The sequence below is a fragment of the Bombina bombina genome, chromosome 7 (assembly GCF_027579735.1).
Source record: "Bombina bombina isolate aBomBom1 chromosome 7, aBomBom1.pri, whole genome shotgun sequence".
NCBI classification, from domain to species: domain Eukaryota; kingdom Metazoa; phylum Chordata; class Amphibia; order Anura; family Bombinatoridae; genus Bombina; species Bombina bombina.
The window spans coordinates 517692531-517715246 of NC_069505.1; the positions used below are offsets into that span (position 1 = coordinate 517692531).

Genomic DNA, 22716 nt, shown 5'->3' on the forward strand with positions numbered 1-22716 from the left:
ACTCCTCCTATTGCTCTATATAATCCTTCCTATAACTCCTCCTATTGCTCTATATAACTCTTCCTATAAATCCTCCTATCGCTCCATATAACTCTCCCTACATCTCCTCCTATTGCTCTATATTACCCTCCCTATAACTCCTCATATTGTTCCATATAACCCTCCCTATAACTCCTCATATTGCTCCATGTAACCCTCCCTATAACTCCTCATATTGTTCCATATAACCCTCCCTATAACTCCTCATATTGCTCCATGTAACCCTCCCTATAACTCCTCCTATTGCTCCATGTAACCCTCCCTATAACTCCTCATATTGCTCCATGTAACCCTCCCTATAACTCCTCATATTGTTCCATATAACCCTCCCTATAACTCCTCATATTGCTCCATGTAACCCTCCCTATAACTCCTCATATTGTTCCATATAACCCTCCCTATAACTCCTCCTATTGCTCCATGTAACCCTCCCTATAACTCCTCATATTGCTCTATATAACCCTCCCTATAACTCCTACTATTGTTCCATATAACCCTCCCTATAACTCCTCATATTGCTCCATATAACCCTCCATATTGCTCCTCCTACTGCTCCACATAACCCTCCCTATAACTCCTCCTATTGCTCCATATAGCCCTCCCTCTAACACTATCTATTGCTTTTTTTTAACCCCCCAATAACTCCTCCGTTTGTTCTATATAACTCCTCCTATTGCTCCACCCTATTAATTCTCCTATTGCTCCATATAATCCTCCCATAACTCCTCCTATTGCTCCATATAACCCTCCCTATAACTCCTCCTATTGCTCCATATAACCCTCCCTATAACTCCTCCTATTGCTCCATATAACCCTCCCTATAACTCATCCTATTGCTTCATATAACGTCTCCCTATAACTCCTCCTATTGCTCCATATAACTCGCCCTATAACTCATCCTATTGCTTCATATAACGTCTCCCTATAACTCCTCCTATTGCTCCATATAACCCTCCCTATAACTCATCCTATTGCTTCATATAACGTCTCCCTATAACTCCTCCTATTGCTCCATATAACTCGCCCTATAACTCCTTCTATTGCTCCTTATAACCCTCCCTATAACTCCTCCTATTGCACTATATAACTCTCCATATAACTCCTTCTATTGCTCCATATAACCCCTCCCTATAACTCCTCCTATTGCTCCATATAACCCCTCCCTATAACTTCTCCTATTGCTCCATATAACTCTCCATATATCTACTCCTATTGCTCCATATAACTCTCCCTATAACTCCTCCTATTTCTCCATATAACTCTCCCTATAACTCCTCCTATTGCTCTATATAATCCTTCCTATAACTCCTCCTATTGCTCTATATAACTCTTCCTATAAATCCTCCTATCGCTCCATATAACTCTCCCTACATCTCCTCCTATTGCTCTATATTACCCTCCCTATAACTCCTCATATTGTTCCATATAACCCTCCCTATAACTCCTCATATTGCTCCATGTAACCCTCCCTATAACTCCTCATATTGTTCCATATAACCCTCCCTATAACTCCTCCTATTGCTCCATGTAACCCTCCCTATAACTCCTCATATTGCTCTATATAACCCTCCCTATAACTCCTACTATTGTTCCATATAGCCCTCCCTATAACTCCTCATATTGCTCCATATAACCCTCCATATTGCTCCTCCTACTGCTCCACATAACCCTCCCTATAACTCCTCCTATTGCTCCATATAGCCCTCCCTATAACACTATCTATTGCTTTTTTTTAACCCCCCAATAACTCCTCCGTTTGTTCTATATAACTCCTCCTATTGCTCCACCCTATTAATTCTCCTATTGCTCCATATAATCCTCCCATAACTCCTCCTATTGCTCCATATAACCCTCCCTATAACTCCTCCTATTGCTCCATATAACCCTCCCTATAACTCATCCTATTGCTTCATATAACCCTCCCTATAACTCCTCCTATTGCTTCATATAACCCTCCCTATAACTCCTCCTATTGCTCCATATAAACCTCCCTATAACTCATCCTATTGCTTCATATAACCCTCCCTATAACTCCTCCTATTGCTCCATATAACCCTCCCTATAACTCCTCCTATTTCTCCATATAACTCTCCCTATAACTCCTCCTATTGCTCTATATAATCCTTCCTATAACTCCTCCTATTGCTCTATATAACTCTTCCTATAAATCCTCCTATCGCTCCATATAACTCTCCCTACATCTCCTCCTATTGCTCTATATTACCCTCCCTATAACTCCTCCTATCGCTCCATGTAACCCCTTCCTATGAAACCTTCTATTACTCTATATCAGGGTTCTTCAAACTAGGGGTCGGGACCCATTACAGGGTTGCAACACTATGTTTACTGGGTCACAACTTGTGTGTGTGTTATATGTGAGTGTGAGTGGTGTATGTGGTATGAAATTGTGTGTATGTTGTATGAGAGTGTGTGTTTTATGAAAATGTGTGTAGTGTGTGTGTTGTATGAGAGTGTGTGTGTATGTTATATGTGTGTGGTATGTGTGGTATGAGATTGTGTGTGTAGTGTGTGTGGTATGAGATAAAGGTGTGTGGTATGTGTGATATGAGATTGTGTGTGGTGTGTGTGTATGGTATGAGAGTGTGTGTAATGTGTGTGGTATGAGAGTGTGTGTGTCTGTTATAAAGGTGTGTGGTATATGTGGTATGAGATTGTGTGTGGTGTGTGTAAATGGTATGAGAGTGTGTGGGTATGTTTTAAAGGTGTGTGGTATGTGTGGTATGAGATTGTGTGTGGTGTGTGTAAATAGTATGAGAGTGTGTGGGTATGTTATAAAGGTGTGTGGTATGAGATTGTGTGTGGTGTGTGTAAATGGTATGAGAGTGTGTGTAGTATGAGAGTGTGTGTGTATGTTATAAAGGTGTGTGGTATGAGATTGTGTGTGGTGTGTGTATGGTATGAGAGTGTGTGTAGTATGAGAGTGTGTGTGTATGTTATAAAGGTGTGTGGTATGAGATTGTGTGTGATGTGTGTATGGTATGAGAGTGTGTGTAGTATGAGAGTGTGTGTGTATGTTATAAAGGTATGTGGTATGAGATTGTGTGTGGTGTGTGTATGGTATGAGAGTGTGTGTAGTATGAGAGTGTGTCTGTATGTTATAAAGGTGTGTGGTATGAGATTGTGTGTGGTGTGTTTATGGTATGAGAGTGTGTGTAGTATGAGAGTGTGTGTGTATGTTATAAAGGTATGTGGTATGAGATTGTGTGTGGTGTGTGTATGGTATGAGAGTGTGTGTAGTATGAGAGTGTGTCTGTATGTTATAAAGGTGTGTGGTATGAGATTGTGTGTGGTGTGTTTATGGTATGAGAGTGTGTGTGGTATTTGTGCATGGTATGAAAGTGTGTGTGTGTGTGTGTGTGTGTGTGTGTGTGTGTAAGGCATGAGAGTGTATGTTGTATGAGAGTGTGTGTGTGTGCTATTATCTTTTACAACACTTGCAAGTTTGATTACAGTCAGGAATAAAGTAAGCACACATTTTAGTCACTTTGCCAAAAATTGCAGCTATCTTGTTGTATATTACCTCTGCCATTTTCAGACCAAGCATAAAATAGGGTCACAAAGGTCGGTGGTATCATGTCACTGGGTCTTTGGGAAAAAAGTTTGAAGAACCCTGCTCTATATAACTCCTCCTATTGCTCCATATAACCTCTACATACAACTTCTCTTATTGCTCCATGTAACTCTCCCTATACCTAATTTTGCCACAAATAACCCCCTCTATTATTCTTCATATTGCTATATATAATCTACTGCTCCATATGATCACTTCCTGTTATATATTCCATAGAATATCCATATAACTTCTCTATCCCTATATAACTGTCACAATTTTGACAACTGACCTCAATATCCATATACTATGGCTTTATGGGTCTTCAGATAACCTATTACTCCATGTTCCAGGTTTCTCTGTCCTTTCCTTGGTGGACCAGATGGCCCTTCTGCAAAGCGCATGGATGGAGATCCTAGTCTTGGGTATTGTCTACCGGTCTTTGCCACTGAGCGAGGAGCTGGTGGTGGCAGAGAACTTCCTCCTGGACAGGGAGCAATGTCGGAACACTGGACTTCTACACCTTCATGCAGTTCTGCTCCAGCTAATCAGGAAATATCGAAAAACCAAACTGGACAAGGAGGAGTTTGTGACTTTAAAGGCTATGGCACTTGCAAACTCAGGTAACTTGACCGTATCCCATCCAGCTACAGAAAGTATATAATCATTTTTTTCTAACCTCAGACGTCCATTAGAACTTAGCACATTTTGTTGCACTAATTTCTCTACTGAATAGAACAATCCAAATATGGATATCAGCTTCAAATATTATGGGAAATGTAACTTAAAGGGGCATGAAACCCAACATTTGTATTTCATGATTCAGATAGAGCATACAGTTTAAACATCTTTCCAATTTACTTCTACTATCAAATTTGCTTCATTCTCTTGATATTTTTTGTTGAAAAGCATACCTGGTTAGCCTCAGGAGCTGAGAGCTAGCTGCTTATTGGTGGCTGCACATTAATACCTCTTTATCATTGGCTTACTGATGTATTTAGCTACTTCCCAGAAGTGCATTGTTGCATCTTCAACAAAGGATACCAAAGAAATGAAGCAAAACTTGATAATAAAAATGTTTAATGGGTTATGAAACCCCAACATTTTCTTTTATTAATCAGACAGACCATAGAATTTTTTAAAATGTTCCAGTTTACTTCTATTATACAATGTGCTTTGTTTTCATGACATCCTTTGTTGAAGAGATACCTATGTAAGTGTCTGGAGAACTACAAGCCATCCTAGTGGTCTTGCAAATAGATAACATTCTTGTAAAGCTGCTGCCATATAGTGCTCTAGACATGGGCAGGCTCCAAAGCTTATTTCCCTGTTTTTCAACAAAAGATATCAAGCGAACAAAGAAAAAATTATAATAGAAGGAAATTAGAAAGTGGTTTAAAATTACTGCTCTATCGGAATCATGAAAGAACATTTTAGGGTTTACTATCCCTTTAATATTTACACTAAGTCAACAGCAGCATTTCAGTCCATTAGAAAACACTTCTCATGTAGATTGTCATATGTTCTATTTCAATATCCTTTATAAAATATCACTGACCCAGCATTCCTTGACTGACTGTACATTTGTTTTGAGGGTTTTTTTAATGTTACATTTTGTGTGCGTTCCCAGTTCTTGTGTTAATAAAGTTATTTGCAGCTTTTTTTTTTAATAAAAATAAAGCGGATATCACACTTTTGAAATGTGAATTTTGTTCACAACTAAAAGATAATTTATAGATTATTTATGTTTGCGTTTTAGTATTTGGATGTTCTGGATAAGTTAATATTGTTAATTGCACATAATATGTAGCACAGCATTCTATTGACTTGTATGTCCCGTGCACAGCTAACAAAAAACTGCTATCAAACACATTAGACAGTCGTCAATACTAAATCAATTACTTGTCATGTTTTACTTTCGCTTTAGCGGCTTATTTTTTGCTTCCGTAAAACACTGTTAAAAGCCCTTTGAAAAGCCTGTGATGTAATTAACTCCTCCAGCTTCTCTAGTTTCACTGCTCTCAACTCCTCATTCACTAAAGCTCCCTCAAGCCTCTCCAGCTTTACTTGTCTCACCAGCTTATCACATCTTCAGCAGTTCCTATGTTTTTGTATGCTGCTGATTCACTAAAGCTCCCTCAAGCCTCTCCCGCTTTACTGGTCTCACCAGCTTATCACATCTTCAGCAGTTCCTATGTTTTTGTATGCTGCTGATTCACTAAAGCTCCCTCAAGCCTCTCCCGCTTTACTGGTCTCACCAGCTTATCACATCTTCAGCAGTTCCTATGTTTTTGTATGCTGCTGATTCACTAAAGCTCCCTCAAGCCTCTCCCGCTTTACTGGTCTCACCAGCTTATCACATCTTCAGCAGTTCCTATGTTTTTGTATGCTGCTGATTCACTAAAGCTCCCCCAAGCCTCTCCAGTTTCACTGGCCTCACCAGCTCTTTACATCCTCAGTAGTTCCTATGTTTTTGTATGCTGCTGATTCACTAAAGCTCCCTCAAGCCTCTCCAGCTTCACTGGTCTCACCAGCTTATCACATCTTCAGCAGTTCCTATGTTTTTGTATGCTGCGGATTCACTAAAGCTCCCTCAAGCCTCTCCAGCTTTACTTGTCTCACCAGCTTATCACATCTTCAGCAGTTCCTATGTTTTTGTATGCTGCTGATTCACTAAAGCTCCCCCAAGCCTCTCCAGTTTCACTGGCCTCACCAGCTCTTCACATCCTCAGTAGTTCCTATGTTTTTGTATGCTGCTGATTCACTAAAGCTCCCTCAAGCCTCTCCAGCTTCACTGGCCTCACCAGCTCTTCAAACCCTGTCAATTCTTATGTTTCCTATGCAACTGATCTACTAAAGCTCATTCATCTGCCAATTCTTTAGTCTCTCAGTCTCCCTCAGATCCGCTGCCCGTGTGTAGCGAAGGCGGGTGGACAGCTTCGCGAGTTAAGAAGCTGTCCGCCCGCCATTTAGTACATGGCGCCTAAAGGTTTCATTCAAACCTTTCTTCCTTCCAGGTAGCTCACTCCCCACCACTGTTCAATGCATGCTGGGAATTAGATTCCAGAACTGCAGTGGCACAATATTGAACTACAAATTCTAGAATGCTATGTAACTACCAGAATGCTGTGTTTCTTCCTCTAAAACAGAGCTACATTCAAGGGGGGAATTAAAGGAAATAAATGGACATTCAATTGTCTTTTTTCCTTCAGGTGAGGAGAATATTCCAGGGGGTGGGGCAGATGTCCCCCTTGTGAACACCCATAGAATAAGTTGCATAGAACAACATGAGAGCTTTACAAACCTAAAGAGTCTGGTGAGGGCAGGAAGCCTAAGAGGCTACAGTGAACCCTTAGTGAATGTATCCAGTGCATAGTTCAACAAGAGGTGGAAAGCTTAATAGCATGGCTTAAATGGATATAAAACGCAAAATTAAACTTTCTTCAGACCATGCAATTTTAATCAAATTCACTTCGTTGTCTTGGTATCCTTTTTTGAAAAGCATACCTAAGTAGGCTCAGGAGCAACAATTCACTACTAGGAACTAGCTGCTGATTGGTGGCTACACACATGCCTTTTGTAAGTGGCTCATTATATGTGTTCAGCTAGCTCCCAGTAGTGCTTTGCTGCAATGGAGCTAGCTTTAACTGTAAGTTTAAACTCTTTACAGGGGTTAAACACATAGTTACATGCAAGCGATAGTGCAATCATAAAATGCACTAGCACATATGCATATTCACAATTTACTTTACAAGTGCAGCTGTAACATCTTAATTAAAGCAACACTGTATTGTAAAAAAAAATATCCTGCTCCTTTAATATGTCTCCAATGATTTATTTAACTGCTGGAGAGTTTAAAATGTTTACAAATCTGCCTGGCCGCTGACCTTACTAAGCCTACCTACCTGCATGCAACCAATGCTTAGGCACAACTGAGCAATAAGTGGGAAGGAAGAGATGTACTTGTCCCATCTTAAAGGTCGCCACTGACTGGTTCTGTGTATTTTGTGTATGATGAGGTTATGCTGTTGGGAGCCTGCAACTTCCCCCATGGAGGACAGGAGTGGCCTGGGTCTGACAGTGACTGACTCAGCCACTGAAGTGCTGCGCCTCGTCAAGTTAAGCCTGGGTTTGTTGGACCCACTTGGTCCCATGGTTGAGCCGGCCCTGTGTGCTCTCTTTAGCGTATATGAGGCCCTCAGTTGCTTGTTGGTGTTGATAAAACTCAGTTGCTTGTTATTTGTTGCTCATTAAATAACCGCAGCTCTTTATAGCTAGTTGCTATCAGTCGTTAGGAATATCTGATCCCAACCACTAAAACTGGTACCACTGTTATAGCACATTACTCCCCCACCAATGTTAAACCACAATTCTGTCATAGTGTTAACATCCAATGGACTCCAAAATTCTTTCATTCATCCACTGCAATACATTTCCACTCATAACTCCCGTGTGACATCCCATCCACCCACTGCAAATACTCCTCAATCATCCAACCCCTGCTAAAACATAACCCAATTACAAAACATAAAAAAGACCCATATTAAAATAAATAAATAGAAACATATATCACTGTTAAATAACCTGAATTCGTATTGAAGAGGCTTGAGTTAGCCCTCACCCCAGCCCTATTATTAACCCTTACCCTACCCCTAATAAATACTACAGTGTCCACCTACACTGTCACTGCTAACTGCATCACTAACACCCTGGAAATCATGGGTAGTATTTGAAAAATACAGTTTTAACCAACTTTCCAGTTTACTTCTATTATCTAATTGTCTTAATTCCTTGTTGAAAAGCATACCTAGATAGGAGCAGCAATGAACTCCTGGGAGCTAGCTGCTGATTGGTGGCTCATGTCATTGGCTCACCAGGTGTGTTCAGCTAGCTCCCACTAACCCTCTGTTACAATGAACAACAAAACCATGAATTTGCTACCATAGTGACTAGAGGATTCACCTTGGTGTCCACTTTGGGGCAACAGAAATGGGGAAAACCTGTGAACTGTAAAGTAGCAAAATTTACAAATTTGACCACCCAGCCTGCACAGAGAAATCACTGTACTTGTGCTACCTATGCAGTGAAGCCAGGATTTGTTAGGGGATAATTCAGCCAAAACTGGAGCTTCTCTTCTTTAAAATGAAGACAAGTTGTTCTTAAAGGGACAGTCTAGTCAAAATTTAAATTTCATGATTCAGATAGAGCAGCAATTATAAGCAATACTCCTATTATCAAATTTTCTTTGTTCTCTTGGTAGCTTTATTAAAAAAGCAGGAATCTAAACTTAGAAGCCGGCCCATTTTTGCTTCAGCACCTGGGTAGCGCTTGCTGATTGGTGTCTAAATGGAGCCATCCAATCAGCATGTGCTACCCATGTGCTGAACCAAAAATGGGCTGGCTCCTATGCTTACTTTACAGCTTTTTTAAATAAAGATTCAAAGAGAACGAAGAAAAATTGATAATAAGAGTAAATAAGAAAGTTGCTTAAAATTGCTGCTCTATCTTAATCATGAAAGTTTATTTTTGACTAGACTGTCCCTTTAATGTTTACTGTCCTTTAAAGGGGCATTAAACTCAAAAAGCTCCAATATGCCTATGAAATAGCATTGTTACCATATGATTTAAAAAAAATGTCTGCATTAGAAAAAGTTTCCATTAAAACTATATTTTGAAAACAACAGGAAATACCTGTTTGTGCACAGGTAACTCCCACCTCCCCAAGCATGAAAATAGTTTTATTTTACTTCAGAAATCAAAAAAAGATGTAACATTTTAAACTTCAACTGGAAAATAATTTTAGACAACTTTAATCGAGATCTCTTTGCCCGGACTACCACAGTATGTTTCTGCTCTATTTTTCATTTTAGCCTTCAAGCCTCTACTTTGGCGCCTCTTTTTTTTTTAAATTTAGGTGCCCAAACCCCTAGCAGTCTGTTGTCATCCGCAGATGTCAGTGGTTCCTGTCACAGGCAGCACTGCATTATCGATGATCCATCTCTAGGAGTCCAACACAGCAATCGATAATGCCCTGAAGAGCTCTGTGCATAGGGTGCTTAGGAAAATTAGGAAGGGAGGGGATGAGGGGGCAGAAATAACCCACTTCTCGCACTGTTAGCAAATGCTTTGAAGCCTCCGGCAAATGTGCCGAATTGATTTTCTTAATTTAGATTCCCGCATGAGCTTTTAATAGTTGCTGTTGTTTGTTTTAAATTTATATATATATATATATATATATATATATATATATTTTATTTTTATTTTATATATATATATATATATATTTTTTATTTTTATTTTATATATATATATATTTTATTTTTATTTTATATATATATATATATATATATATATATATATTATTTTTATATATATATATATATTTTATTTTTATTTTATATATATATATATATATTTTTTTTATTTTATATATATATATATTTTATTTTTATTTTATATATATATATATATATTTTTTTTTTTTTTTTATATATATATATATATATATATATTATTTTTATTTTATATATATATATATTTATATTTATTTTTTTAAATATAACTGGATTATTTTTTTATATTGTTAGTTTTGCTACAGAAATTCATACTAATAAAGATATTGAAGTGTATAATATTCCTCTAAATCTTTTTTTAATTTGAATGCATTACTTGTATGTACAGTAATATCCATTGTATCCTGCATTCATTTATTTTATATGTAATTTTAAAAGGGTACTTTATAGTGTAATAACAAAAATAAATAAATCCGCAACAAGAATAAGGAAAAGCAGGCTCCAGTGATAATTTTGCAGTAAATTATAATGAAAAAAAAACTATTTCATGCATGTGAATACTATTTTTATTGACTTTTAACTAAAATAAACAAAACATATTGGGCAAGATTACAAGTTGAGCGATATCGCTAGCGCGAGGAGCGTAAACACGATCACGATATTGACGTGTTCTTTAGACTCAAACCCATATTACAAGTGCCAGGCTGTTCAAATAACCGCAAATTAATTTGCGCAAACTTGTTGTAATTTACGCTCCCCATATTTTCTATGGGTAGTGATGAACAGTAATATGCGAACGCAATCACATTTACCACTCAAACTTTTTATGCAACCTAAAAGGTTGCATAAAGAGTTTGTCCGGATGAAACAGTTGCACTAAACTTCACTATGAACCCCTAAACTGCCACCCCCCACATGGCAAACTACCGCTGTACACTATTAACCCCTAAACCGCCACACACACACACCCCACCGGCAAGTAAGCTTCTACACTATTAACCCCTAAAGCACCAGCCCCCCAACACAAAGTAACCCACTAACATTTAAACCCCTAACCTAACACCCCCTAAGTTATCCAAAATTAGAATAACCCTAGCTTTACAAAAAAAAGTAAACTACCTTTTAGAAAAAAGAAAAACCTACCTACTATTAAAAAAAAATCGAAATTCTTTCTCTTTCATGTTTCAGATAGAGCATGCAATTTTAAGCAACTTTCTAATTTACTCCTTTTATTACATTTTCTTTGTTCTCTTGCTATCTTTATTTAAAAAGCAGGAATGTGATGCATAGGAGCCGGTCCACTTTTGATTGAGAACCTGGGTTATGCTTGCTTATTGGTGGGTAAATGTAAGCCTCCAATAAGCAAGCACTATCCATGGTGCTGAACCTAAAATGGGCTGGCTGCTAAGATTTACATTCCTGCTTTTAAAATAAAGATAGCAAGAGAACAAAGAAAAATTCATAATAGAAGTAAATTAGAGAGTTGCTTAAAATGTCATGCACATTGGGTTCAGTGTCCCTTTAAGGTTAAAAAAACAACTGTTAGCAAAAAAAAAATACATTACTTAAAAAAGCCTAACATAACAAAAAATAACAAACAAATTACCCAAAAATTAAAAAAGAATTATGCCTATTCTAAAACCCCAAAATAAAAAGACACCCCCCCAAAAAAAATTTTTATCTAAAACTAAACAATAAATATCCCTTAAAAGGGCATGGCCAAAAAGTTCTTTTTCTAAAAAAATAAAAAAAATACAAAAAAATACAAAAAAATACAAACCTCTAACCCCCCACAACAACAAAAAAACTATCTAGAAAAATAATCTAAAAAGTGCCCTGAAAAGGGCATTTGGCTGGGCATTGATGTATTCAGCGGAAATATTAGCCTGAGAATAATTTGTACATGTACTTGAAAATATTGTTTAAATATTGAAAAAATAAGGGTAAAGTTAAACATAAATAGCGCTCCACTCATAATCTTGCCCTTTTGGGTTTTGAGTGACTTAACTTGAAAAACCCTCACATTTTTGTATATAAAATTTTAATTCAGTGTTTCATTCTATTGACTGATTTGAATTTGAACATGCAAATCAGCCAATAGGAATGCAAGGGTATCCCTATATAAAAGGGTACCACACATTTCACTTTCAGTGTGCGGCTGGTGACCATATGAAGAGAACCTCCGTGTTCAAGCTCTAAAGATGAAGACCACTGCTGCCGCCGACACCAGGATGTAGAGAAGAAGATGGACCCCCACCGGGATGAAGATGGTGCTCCACCATGATCATCTTTGGTGAGTACCATCTTGGGCTTTAGTGTTTTCGTTTTTTTTTTTATCTGGGCAGCAAAAGAGCTAAATGTCCTTTTAAAGGGACATTCAACACCTTTAAGATATTAATATAAATGGTTTAATTACATGTAGTAAAACAACTTTGCAATATACTGTCATTATTTATTTTGTTCTCCTTTCCTGTAATTTAATTCTGAATATTTTCTGAATACTCTCATGATTCAGATAGAGAAGCAATTTTAAGCAACTTTCTAATTTACTCCTATTATCAATTGTTCTTTCTTCTCTTGGTATCTTTATTTGGAAAGCAGGAATGAAAAGCTTAAAGGGACATGAAACCCAAATAATTTCTTTCCTGATTCAGATAGAGAATACAATTTTAAACAACTTTCCAATTTACTTCTATTATTTAATTTGCTTCCTTATCTTGTTATTATTTGCTGAAAGGTTTATCTAGGAAAGCTCAGGAGCAGCAGAGAACCTTGGTCCTAGCTGCTGATTGGTGGCTGCATTTATTTATCAATTGTGATTGGCTCACCCATGTGTTCAGTTATAAACCAGTAGTGCATTGCTGCTCCTTCAGCAAATGATACCAAAAGAATGAAACAGACTTGATAATAGAAGTAAATTATAAAGTTGTTTAAAATTGTGTTCTCTATCTGAATCATTAAAGAAAAAATTTGGGTTTCATGTACCTTTAAGAGCCGGCCCATTTTTGGTTCGGAACTATCTAAATGTGACCACCAATCAGAAAGCTCTAGCCAGGGTACTGAACCAGAAATGGGCCGGCTCCTTAGTTTAGATTTCTACCTTTTCAAATAAAGATTCCAAGAGAATGAAGAAAAATTGATAATAGGAGTAAATTAGAAAGTTGCTTAAAATTACATGCTCTATCTGAATTATGTTTAACTTTACCACTATCCATGGTGCTGAACCTAAAATGGGCTGGCTGCTAAGATTTACATTCCTGCTTTTAAAATAAAGATAGCAAGAGAACGAAGAAAAATTCATAATAGAAGTAAATTAGAGAGTTGCTTAAAATGTCATGCTCATTGGGTTCAGTGTCCCTTTAAGGTTAAAAAAACAACTGTTAGCAAAAAATAAAATACATTACTTAAAAAAAAGCCTAACATAACAAAAAATAACAAACAAATTACCCACAAATTAAAAAAGAATTATGCCTATTCTAAAACCCCAAAATAAAAAGACACCCCCAAATTTTTTTTTTATCTAAAACTAAACAACAAATATCCCTTAAAAGGAAAAAAAATTTAAAAAAAAAAACTCTAACCCCCCACAACAATCTAAAAAAATAATTTAAAAAGTGCCCTGGAAAGGGCATTTGGCTGGGCATTGATGTATTCAGCGGAAATATTAGCCTGAGAATAATTTGTACATGTACTTGAAAATATTGTTTAAATATTGAAAAAATAAGGGTAAAGTTAAACATAATTCAGATAGAGCATGTAATTTTAAGCAACTTTCTAATTTACTCCTATTATCAATTTTTCTTCATTCTCTTGGAATCTTTATTTGAAAAGGTAGAAATCTAAACTAAGGAGCCGGCCCATTTCTGGTTCAGACCCCTGGCTAGAGCTTTCTGATTGGTGGCTACATTTAGCAACCAATAAGCTAGTGCAAACCAGGTTCTGAACCAAAAATGGGCCGGCTCTTAAAGGTACATGAAACCCAAATTTTTTCTTTAATGATTCAGATAGAGAACACAATTTTAAACAACTTTATCATTTACTTCTATTATCAAATCTGTTTCATTCTTTTGGTATCATTTGCTGAAGGAGCAGCAATGCACTACTGGTTTATAACTGAACACATGGGTGAGCCAATCACAATTGATAAATAAATGCAGCCACCAATCAGCAGCTAGAACCAAGGTTCTCTGCTGCTCCTGAGCTTTCCTAGATAAACCTTTCAGCAAATAATAACAAGATAAGGAAGCAAATTAAATAATAGAAGTCAATTGGAAAGTTGTTTAAAATTGTATTCTCTATCTGAATCATGAAAGAAATTATTTGGGTCTCATGTCCCTTTAAGCTTTTCATTCCTGCTTTCCAAATAAAGATACCAAGAGAAGAAAGACAAATTGATAATAGGAGTAAATTAGAAAGTTGCTTAAAATTGCTGCTCTATCTGAATCATGAGAGTATTCAGAAAATATTCAGAATTAAATTACAGGAAAGGAGAACAAAATAAATAATGAAAGTATATTACAAAGTTGTTTTACTACATGTAATTAAACCATTTATAGTAATACTAGTACTAAAGCCTGTGTACACGGGCCATTTTTTGCAGTACAGCGGTCCCACCTCTTGCTCTCTCCCCCCTCTCTTTTGCTCTATCTTCCCCCCTCTCTTTTGCTTTTTCTCCCCCTCTCTTTTGCTTTCTCTCCCCCCTCTCCTTTGCTCTCCCTCTCCCCTCTTTTGCTCTCTCTCTCTCCCCTCTTTGGCTCTCTCCCTCCTTTCTTTTGCTCTCTCTCCCCCCTCTTTTGTTCTCTCCCCCCTCTTTGGCTTTCTACCCCCCCTCTTTGGCTCTCTCTCCCCCTCCTCTTTGGCTCTCTCTCCCCCATCTTTGGCTCTCTCCCCTCTTTTGCTTTCTCTCCTCTTTGACTCTCTCTCTCCCCCCTCTTTGGCTCTACCCCCCTTTGGCTCTCCCCCCCCCCCCTTTGGCTCTCTCCCCCCCCCTCTTTGGCTCTCCCCCCCCCCCCCTTTGGCGCTCTCCCCCCCCCTCTTTAGCGCTCTCTCTCCCCCCTCTTTGGCTCTCTCTCCTCTTTGGCTCTCTCCCCCCCATTTGGCTCTCTCCCCCCCATTTGGCTCTCTCTCCCCCCCCCTTTGGCTCTCTCCCCCCCTTTGGCTCTCTCCCTCCCTTTGGCTCTCTCCCCCCACTTTGGCTCTCTCCCCCCCTTTGGCTCTCTCCCCCCCCTCTTTGGCTCTCCCCCCCCCTTTGGTGCTCTCCCCCCCCCCTCTTTGGCGCTCTCTCTCCCCCCTCTTTGGCTCTCTCTCCCCCCTCTTTGGCTCTCTCTCCTCTTTGGCTCTCTCCCCCCCATTTGGCTCTCTCCCCCCCTTTGGCTCTCTCTCCCCCCCTTTGGCTCTCTCCCCCCCCTCTTTGGCTCTCTCCCCCCCTCTTTTGCTCTCTCTCCCCTCTTTGGCTCTCTACCCCCCCTCTTTGGCTATCCCCCCCCCCCTTTGGCTCTCTCCCCTCTTTTGCTCTCTCTCCTCTTTGGCTCTCTCTCCTCTTTGGCTCTCTCTCTCCCCACTCTTTGGCTCTCCCCCCCTTTGGCTCTCACCCCCCTTTGGCTGTCTCCCCCCCTCTTTGGCTCTCTCCCCCCCTTTGGCTCTCTAACCCCCCTCTTTGGCTCTCTCTCCCCCCTCTTTGGCTCTCTCCCCTCTTTGGCTCTCTCTCCTCTTTGGCGCTCTCTCCTCTTTGGCTCTCTTTCCTCTTTGGCTCTCTCTCTCTCCCCTCTCTTTGGCTCTCCCCCCCCCCTTTGACTGTCTCCCCCCCCTTTGGCTCTCTCCCCACCCTCTTTGGCTCTCTCTCCCCCCTCTTTGGCTCTCTCCCCTCTTTTGCTCTCTTTCCTCTTTGGCTCTCTCTCCTCTTTGGCTCTCTTTCCTCTTTGGATCTCTCTCTCCCTCCCCCCTCTTTGGCTCTCCCCCCCCTTTGGCTCTCTCCCCCCTCTTTGGCCGTTCTCCCCCCCCCCCTCTCCTGCTCCCTCTCTGGCTCTGTCTTCATTGAAAGCCTTTGCCTCTCTGGCCACGCCACCATCGCGGCACCCCGCCCGGCCACGCCCCTTGCCTGTCTTGCCACGCCCCTCGCAACGCCCTGTCACGCCCCTCGCGACACCCGGTCACGCCCCCATCACAACGCTCCCGTCGGCCACGCTCCCTGACACTCCGCTTCAGCCTTGCTCTGTGCTGAGTGTCAGGATCCAAACGGTCAGGTATGTTTGTCACGTGCAGTCTCTACTGCGCATGACTGCATCTGACAAACATACTTGGCCATTTATTATATAGGATCTTAAAGGTGTTGAATGTCCCCTTAAAAGGGCATTTAGCTCTTTTGCTGCCCAGATTAAAAAAAAACTAACACTAAAGCCTAAGATGGTACTCACCAAAGATGATCATGGTGGAGCACCATCTTCATCCCGGTGGGGGTCCATCTTCTTCTCTACATCCTGGTGTCGGCGGCAGCAGTGGTCTTCATCTTTAGAGCTTGAACACGGAGGTTCTCTTCATATGGTCACCAGCCGCACACTGAAAGTGAAATGTGTGGTACCCTTTTATATAGGGATACCCTTGCATTCCTATTGGCTGATTTGCATGTTCAAATTCAAATCAGTCAATAGAATGAAACACTGAATTAAAATTTTATATACAAAAATGTGAGGGTTTTTCAAGTTAAGTCACTCAAAACCCAAAAGGGCAAGATTATGAGTGGAGCGCTATTTATCGCTCACACTCGCGCTTTTTGCACGTGTCGGATAGTGCTCGTATTATATACAGATATATATATATATCTGTATATAATATATATAGGAATATCTATTTCAAAATTAATAGAGCATATTGTTCTATGTGCAGAACATTGGAATGTGAAATATTTACAGTAAATACATAAACACTTTATTAAATATGAATATTGCATGAATATGCTTTTACATGTTTTCATCTACTTAACTGCAAAGGGCTCTAATGCACTTATATACTGTATGTCTATATATGTATACTTATGTATTTATGTGTTTATATGTGTATGTATATCTGTAAATACATATATACACATATAAATAATAAATAATACACACATATATATATATATATATATATTATATTTCGTATTCAATTCAAGGTTGGTCTGAAGAAGGGGCTAGTGAGCTCCGAAACATCACTTGAATAAAGAACTCTTTATTGTTTGTCTTTGTTACCCAAAACACATAACAGGAAATACCTACAAATTGTGGGTCTAAGTAGAAAATATGCAAGAAAATAAAAAACATAATTTATGTAAGAACTTACCTGATAAATTCATTTCTTTCATATTAGCAAGAGTCCATGAGCTAGTGACGTATGGGATATACATTCCTACCAGGAGGGGCAAAGTTTCCCAAACCTCAAAATGCCTACAAATACACCCCTCACCACACCCACAAATCAGTTTAACGAATAGCCAAGAAGTGGGGTGATAAGAAAAAAGTGTGAAAGCATATAAAATAAGGAATTGGAATAATTGTGCTTTATACAAAAAAATCATAACCACCTCAAAAAAGGGTGGGCCTCATGGACTCTTGCTAATATGAAAGAAATGAATTTATCAGGTAAGTTCTTACATAAATTATGTTTTCTTTCATGTAATTAGCAAGAGTCCATGAGCTAGTGACGTATGGGATAATGAATACCCAAGATGTGGATCTTCCACGCAAGAGTCACTAGAGAGGGAGGGATAAAATAAAGACAGCCAATTCCGCTGAAAAATAATCCACACCCCAAAATAAAGTTTAAATCTTATAATGAAAAAAACTGAAATTATAAGCAGAAGAATCAAACTGAAACAGCTGCCTGAAGTACTTTTCTACCAAAAACTGCTTCAGAAGAAGAAAACACATCCAAATGGTAGAATTTAGTAAAAGTATGCAAAGAAGACCAAGTTGCTGCTTTGCAAATCTGATCAACCGAAGCTTCATTCCTAAATGCCCAGGAAGTAGAGACTGACCTAGTCGAATGAGCTGTAATCCTTTGAGGCGGAGTTCTACCCGACTCGACATAGGCATGATGAATCAAGGATTTTAACCAAGATGCCAAAGAAATGGCAGAAGCCTTTTGACCTTTCCTAGAACCAGAAAAGATAACAAATAGACTAGAAGTCTTTCGGAAATCTTTAGTAGCTTCAATATAATATTTCAAAGCTCTAACTACATCCAAAGAATGCAACGATCTTTCCTTAGAGTTCTTAGGATTAGGACACAACGAAGGAACCACAAACTTACTTCACCACCTCCATGGGAGGCAAAGTTTGTAAAACTGATTTGTGGGTGTGGTGAGGGGTGTATTTGTAGGCATTTTGAGGTTTGGGAAACTTTGCCCTTCCTGGTAGGAATGTATATCCCATACGTCACTAGCTCATGGACTCTTGCTAATTACATGAAAGAAATAATTTGTAAAGTTAACAGGTTAAAGAAATGTTTCAAATATATGTATGTTTTGGATTATTTGTTAAAACTCCTGAAAAATACTGTATTAAGGCTGTTTGCACAGTCTATAGACATTTTCAATATATATCTCTGAAAAGGCTCCTCCTTAGACTGTGAAAACACAATTTTGCCCCAACTTTTCTTTACTGACTAGCCAAAATATGAGATGATTGATTAGAAATGTTATGTAAATGTATTATTGAACCCAGATGAGTAAATGCTGCTGTTTTATAAATACAATATGTGTCTACCATCTTATAAATCATGGTGATTATAAGGTAAAAAATTGAGGTTTGTTAATGTGTCCCATCCTCTGTCAAATTGTAGAAGTGATTACTGTCTCTACAATTAGAAGATTGATCTCTCATAATTATATTATCCATCAGCCAGTATTGATTAGTGTATTTCTAATTGGTTGTTGATGAAATCTGTAGGGAGGGACAGAAAGAGGGAGACATATAGAGAGAGAAGGTGTAAGGAGAGGGAAGAGGAAAAGAAAGGGAAAGGAAGAAAAATATGTAGAGGGAGAATAAATAGATGCAAACGAGAGAGAGAGAGAGAGAGAGAGGAGGGAGAGAGAGAGGAGAGAGAGAGAGAGAGAGAAGAGAGAGAGAGAGAGAGAGAGAGAGAGAGAGAGAGAGAGAGGAGAGAGAGAGATTAATAACAAATAGGGAGTGTGAAGGGATTGTGGACATAAACAAATAGAGAGAGATGGATAGTGGAAATATATTGAAGAGAGACAGAAGAAAATAAATACTTTGTAGAGAGACAGACAGAAAGATATGAAAATTTTGAAATATAATAGAACTGAGAAAGGGGGGGGGTGATCCATAAGGGACAGAGTGAAAGGAAAAACAAGAGATCTGTGACAAATGAGAGAGAAAATGGAAAGAGGATCAAAGACAGAATTATTAGTAGTAGAACAAGGAAGCAAAAGTGAAGAATCTTTCACACATGGAAGTTGTGTAGTAGTCAACAGGCTTTGATTCCACACCACTAACCATTTCTTATTCCATTGGACAGACTCCACCAACATAGAGAATGTGGAAGCTGTCTTGAGCCTACAAGACCATCTTCATGAGGCACTGCAGGACTATGAGAAGGAACATCACCCAGAGGACAATCATCGGACTGGGAAACTTCTCATGACCCTGCCACTTCTTCGCCAGACAGCCAACGAGGCAGTTCGTACCTTCTGTCAGATCCGACTAGAGGGCAAAATCCCCATGCACAAACTCTTCCTTGAGATGCTAGAAGCAAAAATGTGACCTCCACCCTGGTTGTTTATCCTTGTGACTTTCTGCTGGCTGAGCCAAAGCTAAACAAGGACCTTGGAAGTCCACTGATGTGGAAAACTAAGAGGATAGCCTCTGAACAGATGAAGAATGGCTTCATCTCGGCTTTCTTGAGTTCTTGGCACTTAATTGCAAAGTAATGGGGCTTAAGATTGGACTACACATACATCTTTCAGTCTATATTACAATGTAATATTCTTTCAACATGTCTTAGGATAATATTGTAAAAACATATTTACATTATTGGTGGACAGATGTAAGCATGGACTACAGATGATCAAATGGTTAAATGTAATGGATTTTTGTCGTTCTTCAACCCCATCTATCATGTTACTATGCTACACAACATGTCTTATGTTTTGCTTTCATTCTAGATTATTTTTCCACCAGAGGTTATTACTAGTAGCCATGTGCATAAAACATCTGCTAATGGTGGTGTTAGGCCATCAACAGATATCATACATGAACCCAACTCTATGTTTGTCAAGGTAAATCATATACATGGAAGATCATCTACAATCTTACTATGTCCCATTTATTCCCTTGCATGATAAAAGCACAGCTACAAAACATAGGGGCCGATTTACTAAATGTCGGACAGACATGATACGCTATAGCAGATCATGTCCACCCGACATCGCTAAATGCCGACAGCATACACTGTTGGCATTTAACACTGCATAAGCATTCCTAGTGAAATGCTTGTGTAATGCCGCCCCCTGCAGATTTGCGGCCAGAGGGTGTCAATCATCCCGATCGTATGCAATCGGGATGATTGCTATCCGCCGCCTCAGAGGTGGCAGATGAGTTAAAGGGACACTGAACCCAATTTTTTTTCTTTCATGATTTAGATAGAGCATACAATTTTAAGCAACTTTCTAATTTACTCCTATTGTCAAATTTTCTTCATTCTCTTGGTATCTTTATTTGAAAAGCAAGAATGTAAGTTTAGATGCCAGCCCATTTTTGGTGAACAACCTGGGTTGTTCTTGCTGATTGGTGGATAAATTCACCCACCAATAAACAAGTGCCGTCCAGGGTCTAAACCAAAAAATAGCTTAGATGCTTTATTTTTCAAATAAAGATAGCAAAAGAACGAAAAAATTGATAATAGGAGTAAAATAGAAAGTTGCTTAAAATTGCATGCGCTATCTGAATCACGAAAGAAAAAATTTAGGATCAGTGTCCCTTTAAGGAGCAGCGGTTGTTCTTAACTCTTGTTTCCAGCGACTAAACAAATACAAATATTAAATTTCTTGTTAAAGGGACAGTCAAGTCCAAAATAAACTTTGTTCATGATTCAGATAGAGAATGTAATTTTAAACAACTTTCCAATTTACTTTTATCACCACATTTGCTTTGTTCTCTTGGTATTCTTAGTTGAAAGCTAAACCTAGATAGGCTCATATGCTAATTTCTGCATGCATTTTGACATGTTTTACCACTAGAGGGTGTTAGTTCGTGTGTGTCATATAGATAACATTGTGCTCACTCCCGTGGAGTTACTTATGAGTCAGCACTGATTGGCTAAAATGCAAGTCTGTCAAAAGAACTGAAATAAGTTTGCAGAGGCTTAGATACAAGGTAATTACAGAGGTAAAACATATATTATAACTGTGTTGTTTATGCAAAACTGGGGAATGGGAAAGGGATTATCTATCTTTTTAAACAACAAAAATTCTGGTGTTGACTGTCCCTTTAATTATCTTAATTGCCAGTGTAATTCCACAGAATTTTTAAATAATCCCAAATGTACCATCCTAATCATTAAAGGGACAGTATACACTCATTTTCATATAACTGCATGTAATAGACACTACTATAAAGAATAAGATGCACAGATACTGATATAAAAATCCAGTATAAAACTGTTTAAAAACTTACTTAGAAGCTTCTCAGTTTAGCTCAGTTGAAAAGGTATTTGGAAAGCCCACTGCAAGTGGGAAATAAGACACTCCCCCCCTCCCCCTTCTTTTGCATATGAAAAGGCCCTTTACACAAACAGGAGCAAGCTGGAGTAGGTAGCTGACGGTATTCTCATAAAACTTTGGGGCTTGTTTAGGAGTCTGAAAATCAGAGCAATGTTATTTAAAAATAAGCAAAATTATACATTTAAAAAAACAAAAATCTTTATGGGCTATATAAATAGATCATCTACAAAACATTTATGCAAAGAAAAAATGAGTGTATAATGTCCCTTTAACTCCGAAGCATGATGGGAAAGAGTTGAAAGAGTTGACTACTGTACCCCAACTTATATATCACACAGAATAATACTGTAAAAACATATTTACATTCTTAAAGGGACACTGAACCCAATTTTTTTCTTTTGTGATTCAGACAGAGCATGCAATTTTAAGCAACTTTCTAATTTACTCCTATTATACATTTTTCTTCGTTCTCTTGCTATCTTTAGTTGAAAAAGAAGGCATCTAAACTTTTTTTCTTGGTTCAGTCTCTGAACAGCACTTTTTTATTGGTAGATGAATTTATCCACCAATCAGCAAGGACAACCCAGGTTGTTCACCAAAAATGGGCCGACATATAAACTTACATTCTTGCATTTCAAATAAAGATACCAAGAGAATAAAGAAAATTTGATAATAGGAGTAAATTAGAAAGTTGCTTAAAATGTCATGCTCTATCTGAATCTCGAAAGAAAAAATTTGGGTTCAGTGTCCCTTTAATGGTCAGAAGATAGCATGGACCATAGATGATCAAATAGTTAAATGTAATGGATGTTTGTCTTTCTTCAAGCCTATCTGTCATGTTACTATGTAAGACAATGAGGCCCATTTATCAACGTCCGTATGGAGCTTGTGGGCCCGTGTTTCTGGCGAGTTTGCAGGGGGCGGCGTTGCACCAGCATCTCTTGTGAGCTGCTGGTGCAATGCTGAATATGGAGAGCGTATTGCTCTCCGCATTCAGCGATGTCTGTCGGACCTGATCCGCACTGTCAGCTAGCTGCCAGTAGTGCAAAGCTGCTCCTTCAGCAAAGGATAACAAGAGAACGAGGCAAATTTCATCAT

The 22716-nt window shown here is 38.7% G+C and overlaps 1 protein-coding gene across 1 annotated transcript in view; it reads left to right on the forward strand.

Annotated features, from left to right (window-relative positions):
• The window catches only part of LOC128636043 (estrogen-related receptor gamma-like), a 60459-nt gene extending 40799 nt beyond the window's left edge, over positions 1–19660 (forward strand). The window contains exons 6-7 of the mRNA XM_053689117.1: positions 3964–4233; positions 19416–19660. Coding sequence (XP_053545092.1) covers positions 3964–4233; positions 19416–19660 — 515 coding nt within the window. The remainder of the gene's footprint in view (positions 1–3963; positions 4234–19415) is intronic.
• Positions 19661–22716: the final 3056 nt, after the last annotated feature.